This window comes from Pongo abelii, chromosome 19 (genome assembly GCF_028885655.2).
Source record: "Pongo abelii isolate AG06213 chromosome 19, NHGRI_mPonAbe1-v2.0_pri, whole genome shotgun sequence".
Classification (NCBI taxonomy): domain Eukaryota; kingdom Metazoa; phylum Chordata; class Mammalia; order Primates; family Hominidae; genus Pongo; species Pongo abelii.
This window is the reverse complement of record NC_072004.2, coordinates 60,886,553-60,899,976: the sequence shown is the minus strand read 5'-3', so window position 1 is coordinate 60,899,976 and position 13,424 is coordinate 60,886,553. Positions and strand designations below refer to the sequence as shown.

Here is a 13,424-nt window from a genome sequence, read left to right as displayed (position 1 = left end):
ATAGCTTCTGACAAAGCACTTTTCTTATGAGCTTTTTAACATTATTATGAAGAGACTATTTGGACTTAGTATTAAAGCAACAAATCTTGCCTTCACTGGTATCATACTGTCCTTCCCTTTCCTTCTGGTGATCACTTCACTTTAGACAAACAACTAAAAAGACATTAGAGCTCTTGACCTCACAGCTCATTAAATACTTCAAAGTAAATATAAAAGTACTTTGGCAAGGAAGGATGGGAATTAGGCTTTTGCTTACAAAGCCTTTATAGGTCTATTCTAGATGTATTATTTTAGACTTTGCAATGACAGCTTAGTAAATCATCTAGTTATTTGTTTGTGACAGGTGTCTATGTGTGTGTGTTGTTAAGTAAAATGCACTTGTATGTAAACCAATATATTACAGTTACATAATTTTTAACAAAAATATAACACGTATGAATTGTGCCTGGTTTTTTCTTCCACTGCTTTATTAGTAACATTTTTAAATGAAGACATATAATCATATAAGCAAGCAGAATTTGGGGTGGGAGGGAAATTATTTTCTAGAAGATGATACACTTAAAGCTTTCCCAAAATATTTTTTGTTATTTACAAAATAGTGGATTTTTAAAAGGCATTAAATTAACAATAAAAATAATAATACTTAGGAATTAACTAAATAAGAAATGTGCAACTGTTACCAGTGCAGGGTCTTGACTACAAGTCGTCCAGGTTCTTGGCATTTTGAACAAAGATTTGGACAAAATGCACAAACAAAGCAAGGAAAGAATGAAACAATGAAAGCATAGATTTACTGAAATGAAAGTACTCTCCACAGAGTGGGAGCAGACTGCAGCAAGTGGCTCAAGAGTGCTGGTTACAGAATTTTCTGGGGTTTAAATTTCCTCTAGAGGTTTTCCATTGTTTACTTGGTTACACCCTATGTAAATGAAGGAGTGGCCTGCAACCAATCAGAAGTACTTTCCATTTTTCATCTGCCATGCAGTGTAAAGGGAGTAGCCTCTGATCCTTTTGTGGAGAGGTAGGGTTTTCCTTTTGATTCAGTTCTAGGAAGTCAGCGCCAATCGGCCTTAGCCTCCCTGCCTCCAGACCCCATTCTCCTACCTCACAAGGTCACTGTGAAGGCAACTTTAAAACACCGTAGAAACAGGCTTGTCCCACCTGTGGCCCATAGGCTGCATGTGGCCCAGGACAACTTTAAATGTGTTCCAACACAATTTCGTAAACTTTCTTAAAACATGAGATTTTTTTGCGTTTTTTGTTGTTGTTGTTGTTGTTGATGATTTGTTTTTAAGCTCATTAGCCAACATTAGTGTTAGTGTATTTTGTGTGTGGCCTAAGACAATTCTTCCTCCAGTGTGACCTGGGGAAGCCAAAAGATTGGCCACCCCTGCTATAGAAGGTCACAAAAGAAGATTTGAACAAATAGGAAGTGATAAATTCTTGGATAGGAAGACTCAAAATAACATCATAGATAACAATACTTCTTCAATTAATTTGTAAATTTAGTGTGATTCCCTTACAAATAGCATTGTTTTGTTTTTTAAACAAGATAAGAATACTTTGAATGTAATATGTAAAAATAAACAACCAAAAACAACCAGGGAAACTTGGTTAACAAAAGAACAAATGAGAGGTGATCGGCCTTACTAGATATGATAGTGCCTCTGTAATTAAAATAGAATGGCATTGGTGTACGAATAAACAGCCTAACCAAAGGGCCAGAATAAAAATTACAGAAGTAGACCCAAACACTTAAGAGATTTTGTATATAATGAAAGTTGTATCTCAAAATAGTGGGGAAAAGATTTAATAAATGTAGTTGAGACAATGGAGTGGTCTTCTTGGGAAAAATATGAGTTGGATCTGTGCTTTATATTATGATGGATTCCAAATGGATCAAATATTTAAAAATGAAACCATAAGAGTACTGGAAGAAAATATGAGAGAATTCTTTATAACTTTGGAGTGGGCAAGGAGTTTCTAATTTGACCTAAAACCTGGAAATCATAAAAGATTCATAAAGTTAGCCACAAACTTTTGCATAACAAAAAGCCCATAACCCAGAAGAAAAGGGGGGAAAATATATTTGCAATTCTTAATGCTGATAGATAATTTCTGTAATATTTAAGAACTCCTAGAAACTGAACAGAGAAAGACCTAACAATAAATAGAAGAATTGGCAAAAGATGTAAAAAAAAAAACACAGTTCACATAAAAGGAGATACTGAATGGTTCTTAAAGCATAAAAAACTCTTCAGCCTCACTCCAACTACCTTGAGATACCATTTTCATCAATAAGACTGGCAAAAATCGAAACGTTATTTAGTATACCATAGTGGAGAAAATTTAGAGTAACAGGCACTATTGTTGGTGAGATAGTAAATTAGTACAACCCTGACTGAGGGACATTTGGCAATTTGTATCAATTTCATTATGGCATTTTTGTAATTTCATTAAATTAATATTTACTATAATTTCTGGCAGAAGATATTTTTATCCCTTTTATTTTCTCTTTTTTTTGTCCAGTGAAAAGAACTGGTTTTATTGAATACCATGTCTGAGAATATAAATTACTAAGTCTTACTCAAACACCATATGTGTTATGGACAGATTTTTTTAATCTGATGAGATTTCTAATTATATGGGATGAAGATTGTTTTAATGAGATCATAAGTAAACAGACTTATCAAAGAAAAGCTCTAATTTAAGTTTTCTGGAATAGATTCATCTTATACAACAAGATTTTTTTTCTCCAATGTTCCACTTTCTCTGTTTTTGCTGACCTAACTGTTTCCCTCTTATGATTCACCAAACTAGAATAACAATATATTTGTCTTCAATGTGCATATTTTTAGTAAAAGAACAGAATGTTTTCCTTCTGTGTTATTTATTAATTATGGGAACTTGAGGGTGGTGTGTGTGTGTGTGTGTGAGTGTGGTGAGTATGTGTATGTAACATTACTGGAATCCCTGTTGGTTGAGGGCCTTGCAAGTTTGTATAAAGAGAGAGTAGGAAGCAGGCAAAGGAGAGGGAAAGGACAGGCATTTTATGATATTTAAGGACATGACAATGAATACCTTGTTAATACAAAAAAATGAGCCCACTGTTGGGATGGATAAGATTAAACCCACTTCTGTTTAATCAATAGTGTCATCTTTATATAAAAGAGATAACACATTACCACGCCTTACTCTCTCATTCCACTTTTTTGGTGAATCAAACTTTTTACCTGAATTAATTTTCCAGCATACTGTAGTAGAAACAGCTTGGGTTCGGAGCAAGAAAGAGCAGGATTCAAACTCTACTTTACAACTAGCCTGTGACAATGGACAAGCCACATACTTTCTGTATGACTTATTTTTCTTTTGTATAAAATTGGGTTAATAATACCTCCCTTGTGGGGCTCCTGTGGGAAGAAAATCCTGTAACATGGTGCCTGGCTGTATTCGTGTTTAATGATGACTTAGATCCCAGGTTACGCAGCCTTTCTCCATACTCCCCGTGTATACTGCTGTCAGAGCACTTCACCCCTCCTGATCTGATCTCATCTCTAGCACTTAGGACACTGCCAGCATGTTAAGTGAATGGAATAAACACCTAAATTTTATTTTATACCTTAAAATAGAAATGTTTTAAAATGTCTTGTTAAGTATATTATATGGAATCTATTTTAGAGTAGCATTTATACATCATTAGGCTTGGATATGTTCCCAGGGGACCTGGGGACCTGTGTCCAGTTAGAACAACTCACCAAAGATGAGGATCTTACTCACTTTGGTACCAGTAGAAAGACTGCTCAGTTTTTCACATCTGCTTTTGAGCAAGATGTTACTATTCCTACCTTACTTAATAGGAGGAGATGCTAAGAGGTTAGGCAATTTTTCTAATGCCATATTACTAGCCCATGGCAGTATTGCCATTTGAACTCTGCATTTCTTTTCTTTTTTTTTTTTAACTTATGTCTAGTACACTTTCCACAATATTAAATAAATACATTTGGAATACATAGTGTGTGAAACATAGTGCCAATTAATGGTAATTACTATTATTGTTATTATTTGAGAATGACCTCTCTTGAGGTTTGAGAATCTGCTCCATGCGTGTATCATTAAAGCAGTCTATAATGAACTTATGCAAACTTAGTTTTAGAATTGAACTCTCTTCCATGACTGTATCAGTCTTGTGGACAGCTGCAGTGGCTCTTGACTCTGAGAGACTACTAGTCAAAGCCCAAGGATTTTAAGCTCCTCCCTCAGGTGGCCCTTCTTTTCCTCATCGGTACTGAATAACTTTCTTACTTCATGGTCGTTGGACTTTTGCTACTGACATTGTGGCTTGGTGGCTTCATTTTTCTGGCTGCTGTTGACCTGCATGCTTCCACTGTTCCTGTTGCTTGCTACTGCAGAGGCTGTGAAAGTCGAAATGTGTTTTTACCACCCAGACCAGTGAATACATCGCTGTGTTACGGTCTCAAAAGTAGTTGGCTCTGTGTTTGGGGCCCATTCAGTTCATTTACGGAAGAATCTATGATTTCTTCTGCATACAGTGTTTGAAGAAATGATAGGATGATCCTCTTGATTTTAGTCTTCAATCTCTCAGTTTTGTTCTCCCTAGAACTTTTTGTTTCTGAGTCTTCAGTTTCTCTGGGACTCTTTTTTTTTTTTTTTTTTTTTTTTTGAGATGGAGTCTGGCTCTGTTGCCCAGGCTGGAGTGCAGTGGCACGGTCTTGGCTCACTGCAAGCTCCGCCTCCCAGGTTTACGCCATTTGCCTGCCTCAGCCTCCCAAGTAGCTGGGACTACAGGCGCTGCCACCACGCCCGGCTAATTTTTTTTTTGTATTTTTAGTAGAGACGAGGTTTCACTGTGTTAGCCAGGATGGTCTCGATCTCCTGACCTCGTGATCCACCCACCTCGGCCTCCCAAAGTACTAGGATTACAGGTGTGAACCACCGCACCCGGCCAGTTTCTCTGGGATTCTTTAAGATACATTCCTCCTGCACCTGTTTCCTAGGCCAGAATTTTGTTGTGAATCAGTTGCTGATGTGCTGATGGATTGATTCTCCTCAGCTTTTCAGAGGATATCACCTTTCTTTACCTTAGTATGCAATACAAATACTATCATTATGTGTGCGCTCAGATTTAAAAAATGTTTAAGAAGCACTGCCCTAAATTTCAGCTTCTTCACCCCTCTTTTACCAATTATCACCCAACCATCTATTTTTTGTCTTCCAAAAACTTGTTCACAATTTTCATCCAATGGCTCTTTTCCCTTTTACTCTTCAACATTCTGAGTTTATACTGTTTGTAACTCTTTACCCTAAGACTTTCATATTAGTTGGCTCTTGGGAGGGAAAGAATATATGTGCCAAGGTCAAGACGCCATTTTTAACTGAAAATCGGGTTTTTTAAAAGTTTAACTTTGTTAAGCTATAATTGATTTACAACAAACAGCAGATATTTAAAGTGAGACAGTTTGTTACATTTGACATGTATCCATTTGTGAAATCATCACCACAATCAAGGCACCTACTGTACCTCTGTAGAAACTGAGGCTTGGAGAAGCCCAAAATTTCAAATGAGAACCCAGGCCTATCAGATCTCAAGGTCCATCCTGTAGACTATAACCTGAGTTATAGTTAGGAGAAGAAAAACAACAACAACAACAACAAAACACTGTTTTTCATTTGTGAGGGAAAACCACACAGTCTCTGAATCTAGCTCCTCATTTCTTCAGGAAGAGAGTTGTACTAAATGATCCTAGTGTCTTTTTCAATTTTAAGTTCCTTTGCTTCATTCATTGTTCTTATGAAAAGGTGGTAAATCTCTGTTCAAATACAGTTTGTTTTAATTAAATGAAACCACTATTCTCTGTAATTTTCACAGTGGAACAATATAAGACATTAAAAGCATATTTTTTTCTCTTCATAGGAAAGCCATTTAAGAAATTCCTGGAATAATATTAGTCAGAGTAATATAGGATCTGCAGGAAGTGCCTCAAGATAGTTGGTAAGATAATAAGAATTTAGTTTTTTTCAAATGCATTGCATAATTATTTTTCTGACTATAAGCTTCATACCCTTGTACTCACAGGAGACATTTTCCTTAATCTTTAACTATTATGTGATTTTTAAGCTTACCAAGGGTGGAAGTTGTAATAATTACCTGAAGCTTAGCTGTATGTTCACTTTTGCCAGAGAATGAAGATGTTATATAGATGTGGATATTCATAATGATATAGACATAGACTTATCTATCTAATGAGCTGTCTTTACACTTCTCGGATGTTATTGTCAATGACTAAAATGCCATAACACAAAATACATACAATACATCTAACATCTATACACAGGCTTATATTATTTATGTTCCAAGTGTATATAATGTTTTTATGAACAGTTGGAATCAAATTTGACAGTTCTAAGACCTGACAATTTATTTTCTACTTCTTCAATCCTAGGAAAAGAAGAATTTCTGGACTCTTCATCAAGATCTTCATTTATACAGCTGTTAAATCCAAGGCTACTTTGGTGAAAGCATGAATAAAAATACATCTACTGTAGTATCATCCAGTCTACTTGAAAAGTAATTTTTAAGTTTAACATGTTTTGAAATATAGTTTGAAATATGTAAACTATTAATGAACATTTGATTAAAAGTTTTTTTACATCTAGCTCTCTAATGTGGTCTAGGATAGCAGTAATGAGTAGTGAGTAAAGTAATACATTGAATTAACTTTCAATGTAAATCAGTGTATAGAACAAAATCTGCATTCTCTTTAAAGTCATCTGTGCAGGCACGGTAGGGCATGCCTGTGTCCCAGGGGCTCGGGAGACTAGGACAGGAGGATACCCTGAGGTTGGGAGTTTGAGGCTATAGCATGCTATGATTGCACCTGTTAATAGCCACTGCACTCCAGCTTGGGCAACATAGCAAAACTCTGTCTCTAAAAATAATAAAAAATAGACAATTGTCAAATACATTTTTAAAAACTCTTTTGTGAGATTTCTTTTTAAAATTTTGATTTTTAATATCTAGAATATTTTATAATTCCATTAAAAAATTTGATAATATATAAATGACTAACAAACCACCCTAAAGTCCCTTAAAACAATAAGCATTTATTCTTTCTCATGATTCAGTGGGTTGGTTGAGCAGTTCTGCTCTATACCAGATAATGTAGGATGGCCTCATTTACATCTTGTGAGGCCTCAGCTAGGAAGGTTGAATGGCAGAGGTCTCTTTAGAGCTGGTCTGTCATTCTTCAGGAGGCTGGCTCAAGCTTTTCGCATGGTAGCAGAAGCACAGGTGTTTTCCAAATATCCAGTTTCCTTACATTTGCTGGTATCCCATTGGCCAAAGCAATTTAAATAGCCAAATGAAAATTCAAGGAGTGGAGATACAGACTTTGCTTTTAGTGAAAGGAAGCAGTAAAGTCACATTACCAAGATGCATGCAGACAGGAATGGGAGGAATTGGTGGCCATTTTGCAAACGTAAAACATACCTTTAACAAGGTATATTAAAAAAAATCTTGCTATTATTCTAGTCTTCACTGTGTGCCCTCATTCCCTCTATAAAAAGTTGTTTTTATTCTTGGTCCTTTTGTAGTGCTTCTTTTTGCTTAAGCCAATGCATATGTATAAAAATAAATATACACATATATATATACACATGATAATTATATATATTTGGATTCCACTCCCCAGAATATTCTTAAGTAAAAGGTGTCATGTATACTGTTTTGACCTTGCCTTTTTGTTTTAATGTATATCCTGGTGATCCCTTCATATCAGTTTATAAAAATCTTCCTTGTTTTTTGTTATAACTTGTTTTTGTTATATTCCTTGTTTTTGTTATAACTGCATAATATTCTATCGTGTGGATGTACCATAGTTTATTCAGCCAGTATATTATGGATGGGCAAACAATACGTTTGCAATTTCTGGTGAATACAAATTATGCCAAAATGAATAACCTAGCATATAAGTCATTTTCTATTTTTTGCCAGAGTATCTTTGGGATAGAGTCCTAGAAATGGAATTGCTGGATCAGAGGGTCTTTTTTTGTTAGAGGTTACCAGTTTATCTCTTTAGAAGTTGTACCATTTTGCATTCCCACCAGCAGTGTGCAAAAATGCCTCTTTTCTCATAGCTTTTTCATCAGAGTATGTTGTTGAAGTTCTAAATTTTTATTGGTCTTGTAGGTGAGTAGTAGTATCTCTGCAGTTTTAACTTGTAATTCTCTTATTATGAGTAAAGTTGAGGAGAACTATTTTTAATACTTAATAGGAAAAAAGAGTATATAATCTAAAATTTTAATAAGAGTTTTAAAATAAGGTCCTAGTCGTGTATGTAAATTTTATGCTGCTATGAACATATAAATTTATGTTTAAGAAGAACTTTTAACAACATAGACATTGCTTATAATAATTCTGGGTAAGAAAAAAAACAAGATCTAAAATGGTTTAAGTAGTATGATAGCAATTCAGAAAATATATGGATATTAATTCAGAAAATATATGGTTAGATTTATAGAGAAAACATATTAGCAGCAATAAACTGCTGTGTTAATAATACTTTGTTGGGATTAGAAAAGTAAGATCCTGTACTGAAACAATAATATATGCTGGAGATTGTTTGTGCCCCCAGTGAAGGACATTCACATTTGGAGGGTTTAAGAGTTAGTGGAGAGATCTGATAAGGTAGCTTACTTCCCTTTCTTACCTTTTCTTTCATTTCTAGGCTTTACTTGTTTATGTTTTTGCAATCTACTATCCTGTAAAGAAGGGGTTTATTGGCCAGGGGCGGTGCCTCATGCCTGTAATCCCAGCACTTTGGGAGGCCGAGGCGGGCAGATAACTTGAGGTCAGGAGTTCGAGACCAGTCTGGCCAACGTGGTGAAACCCTGTCTCTACCAAAAATACTCAAAATTAGCTGGGTGTGGTAGCACACACCTGTAATCCCAGCTATTCAGGAGGCTGAGGTGGGAGAGTCGCTTAACCTGGGAGGCAGAGGTTTCAGTAAGCTGAGATCACGCCACTGCACTCCAGCTGGGACAGAGCAAGACCCCGTCTCAAAAAAAGAAAAAAAAGAATGAATTTAGGGTGCATTTTGGACGCTTGGACCCTGTCCTCTCTGCCTTTTTTCTAGCTGATTGACTATTGCCCTAGAAACCAGATAGGCCTTCCCAAATTCGAGCTGAATTCAGTATACCTGTGATACAGCTCTAAATGATGTTATATATGGAGAGCAAAATATTCAAAAACGGAGTTCTATGTGCTTTTTAAAAAAATTTCTTTCTTCTTTTTAGAAATTTTTTTTGAATGCAACAGTTTTCTTAAAGATATTCTTAGAATTTCTATGGCAAAAGCTAAGAAAGCTTTTTCTAAAAACTATAATCATCTAAGATATGAAGTAACTCTTTTTTTTTTTTTTTTTTTTGAGACGGAGTCTTGCTCTGTTGCCCAAGCTGGAGTGCAGTGGCACGATCTTGGCTCACTGCAAGCTCTGCCTCCCGGGTTCACGCCATTCTCCTGCCTCAGCCTCCCGAGTAGCTGGGACTACAGGCGTCCACCACCATGCCTGGCTAATTTTTTGTATTTTTAGTAGAGACGGGGTTTCACTGTCGCCTCGATCTCCTGACCTCGTGATCTGCCCGCTTCGGCCTCCCAAAGTGCTGGGATTACAGGCATGAGCCACCGGGCCCGGCCAGAAGTAACTCTTGTTTTAATAGTAGTTTCAGTTATTTGATGTATTTGAAGATAGCTGGAAGTCCTATATTCAACATTGGCTCTAACACAACAACAAAATAGATTACATATCACATTTTGCCTCTGAAGTAAGACTGACTGGGCTCACACTTGGGCCATCAAGTTAACGTATCTGAATTTTGGGTCTTTTAAAAAAATAAGGGTAAGAATCTTAAGGATTTTATAAATATTAAATTAAATGTCATTATTTAGGTATTGTTTAGCACAGTACCCAGTATTAGTAAATAGGCAGCCCTAAATCTTATTTCAAACTTAATTCGAGTTTTGTTTGACCAGTAAAAGTCTCTGGTCTGACCCAGGTATTCAGAAATGCAACTTGGATATCCCTTTTGCAGGATGTTTTGTACAGTCCCTTCTTTTCAAATGGCATTGCTTTTATGTCTGACAGAAATTACAGTTGAAACAAGTACTTTTTACCAAGAAAATATTCTTTCTAAATTAAAAAGATAAATTTTGAGATTCAAATGGAAGTCATATTTACTTTGCTTTAAATGGCCACAGACATGTCTTTTAAAGCTACTTCAAATATTTAGTTTTGGAATTCTTCAAGTAGTCTAATAACCAGGTAAAAGCAAATCTTTTCTGTCACCTTTAATAAATTTTTGTCATACTCCAAAGAAATAAGCATTATCATTGTAAATTCTTTTGTATTTTGGATGTTTTGTAGGGAAAATTAAAAGTATAGGCGAGCAAACTCATTTAATTGCTGTTATGTCACCATACTTTTTTAAAATGTCATTGCTAGTAAGTACTAAGTATTTTGGGTTGTCTAGATCAGGGGTCCCTAATCCCTGGGCTGCAGACTGGTAGTGGTCCGTAGTCTGTTAGGAATCAGGCGACACAGCAGGAGGTGAGTCTAGGGCAAGTGAGCATTACTGCCTGAGCTCTGCCTCCTGTCACATCAATGGCGGCATTCAGTGCTCATAGGAGCACGAACCCTATTGTGAACTGTGCATGTGAGGGATCTAGCTTGCGTGCTCCTTTTGAGAATCTAGTGGCTGATGATCTGTCACTGTCTCCCCTCACCCCCAGATGGGACTGTCTAGTTGCAAGAAAACAAGCTCAGGGCTCCCGTTGATTCTACATTATTGTGAATTGTATAATTATTTTATTATCTATTACAATGTAATAATAAAGTGCACAATAAATGTAGTGCGTTTGAATCATCCCGAAACCATCACCCCTCTGCAACCCCATTCCCTCTCCCCCCACCTTGGAAAAATTGTCTTCCATGAAACAAGTCCCTGGTGCCAAAAAAGGTGAGGGGTTGCTGGTCTAGATCTCAGATTTTGATTTAATAAGTAGTTTAAAGAAAAAAGTAGGTACAGATCTCTAGACTAACCTGTGTGTGCTAATTTACTTTATCTTAGGGATCCTGCCTTTCAGATGATTACAGTTACCAAGGAAACAGGCCTTGGCCTGAAGGTACTAGGAGGAATTAACCGGAATGAAGGCCCATTGGTATATATTCAGGAAATTATTCCTGGAGGAGACTGTTATAAGGTAAAAATATGTCCCATGCCCACCAAAAATACAAACAAAAAGACCCACCAGTGGTAAAGTTTATTTTTTCTTCTTTATTAGTGAATTTATATCCATTGTGACCATACCTCAGTGAAAAATACAAAGGAATTAGAAGATAAGACTATTGGCCTCAAGGAGCTTTAAACTAAGAAATAAATAGGTTCTTCTATGAAAATAATAGATATTTCTGACTGTAAGATAAGGTTATTATTTTTAAATTACATGCTGTTCAACTTTTATCCTGTATCTGATTAAGAGAAATTATATTTGATGACTTGTTATCTTTCTACTACTTTGAGTTTTTATTAAGTTGGATCAGTAGAACTTTAATTACATTATTTAGCCTCTACTAAATGCAAAACAAAACAGAAACAGCAAACAAAATCTAATTTCTGAATTCGCAGTTCTTGTTGAGCTAATGAGTTTTATCACTCATTAAAACCAGAAAATGTCTTTTTTTAGGAATTAGAAAGTCTTACTCTCCTCTTCAGTGTAAGAAATATATTATATAATGAGCTCCCTTTCACTTTGGTTGGTAGGAATCTCAGACCCAAATTTGAAGGACAACTCCAGCAATTTAACAAACTGGTTACTATATTTGAATTCTCATTCTTCTTGGATTTCATTTGCTATTTCTGTTTTACTAAAGTGATTATGTGTCATTTTTTGAAAATTGCCTCCATTTGATTTTGGAGAGATATCAGATATAAAGAATTTAATAAAATTATATTAATAATTAAGAATTAATAAAATTAATAAAATATTCTCCATTTGATTGCCTCCATTTGATTTTGGAGAGATATCAGATATAAATAATTTAATAAAATTATGTTAATTAAGAATTAATAAAATATTCTATTAATATCAAGCTATATAGCATGAGAAAGGATCTTCTTCTTATTTTGTTCTTGTTGTTTGGTTAAATAAATAGTCCTACTACTTTTACCCACTGCCCATATCCCTCCCCCACCACTGCAAACACTTGTTTACCAAGCAGTTTATCTTTTCAACTGGATTTTTTTGTCTTGTTAGGGAAAAATTCCGTTTTACCAATAACTTCCAAAATAGTTGTAGTACTTTCAGTTGTTTTATGCTTGTTCGGATAATAAGGCATCTTTTAAATATACTTTCTGAGTTCTAAGTGTTATAGAGGGCAGGCATGGTGGCTAATGCCTGTAATCCTAGCTTTGGGGAGGCAGAGGCAGGAAGATTGCTTGAGCTCAGGAGTTTGAGACCAGCCTGGGCAATGTAGAGAGACTTGAATTCTATTAAAAATTTAAAAAAATCAGCCCGGCAAGGTGGTGCATGCCAGTAGTCCCAGGTACTTGGAGGCTGAGGTGGGAGTATTGCTTGAGCCCTGAAGATCAAGAGCAGTGAGGCATGATCGTGCCACTGCACTCCAGCCTGGATGACAGAACAAGAACCCTGTCTCAAAAAAAAAAAAAAGTATTATTTAATAAGTTTAATGGCATAAATTTTTGGCTATTAAATTTAAATTATTAAATAAATATTTAAAAGCTAAATTTAAACAAATTCAAACAAACAAAAAAATGAATTTTTTCTTCCAAGAATTGAGGTGTTACTTTAGTCTTAAAGCTGAGAGGTGTGTGTGTGTGTGTCTGTGTGTGTGTGTTCAATATAGCTATGGCATTTCTTAAACTACACTTGATATAATGCAATAGTAGAGTACCCAACAAGTGATAAGAATTTGCTTTCTTTTTTTTTTTTTTTTTTTTGAGACAGAGTCTCACTCTGTTGCCCAGGCTGGACTGCAGTGGCACAATCTCGGCTCACTGCAACCTCCACCTCCCAGGTTCAAGCGATTCTCCCACCTCTCAGCTTCCCTAGTAGCTGGGATTACAGGTGCGTGCCAACACACCTAACTAATTTTTGTATTTTTAGGAGAGACAGAGTTTCACCATGTTGGCCAGGCTAGTCTCGAACTCCCAACCTCAGGCAATCCATCTGCTTCAGCCTCCCAAAATGCTGGGATTACAGGCGTGAGCCACCATGCCTGACCTAAGAATTTGCTTTTAAGACAAGCATCAATTTGTGCTTGTTTGTTACGATGAAAACTATTTGGAATTAGAGTAATAAATTGATAGCAGTGGTGCTGAATGACTCTTTA

General features: G+C 35.9%; 1 protein-coding gene across 14 annotated transcripts in view; it reads left to right on the top strand.

The window, feature by feature from the left end:
- The window catches only part of STXBP4 (syntaxin binding protein 4), a 189,982-nt gene that overhangs the window by 10,928 nt on the left and 165,630 nt on the right, over positions 1 to 13,424 (top strand). For 12 of the 14 annotated variants that reach the window (XR_010137888.1, XR_010137887.1, XM_063717857.1 and 9 more), the window contains exons 2-4: positions 5,933 to 6,010; positions 6,462 to 6,586; positions 11,143 to 11,275. Coding sequence is in view for 11 of the 14 variants with exons in the window: in XM_054546213.2 (XP_054402188.1) it covers positions 6,540 to 6,586; positions 11,143 to 11,275 (180 nt within the window). In the remaining 3 variants the exon portion in view is untranslated. 14 annotated transcript variants of the gene reach the window in all.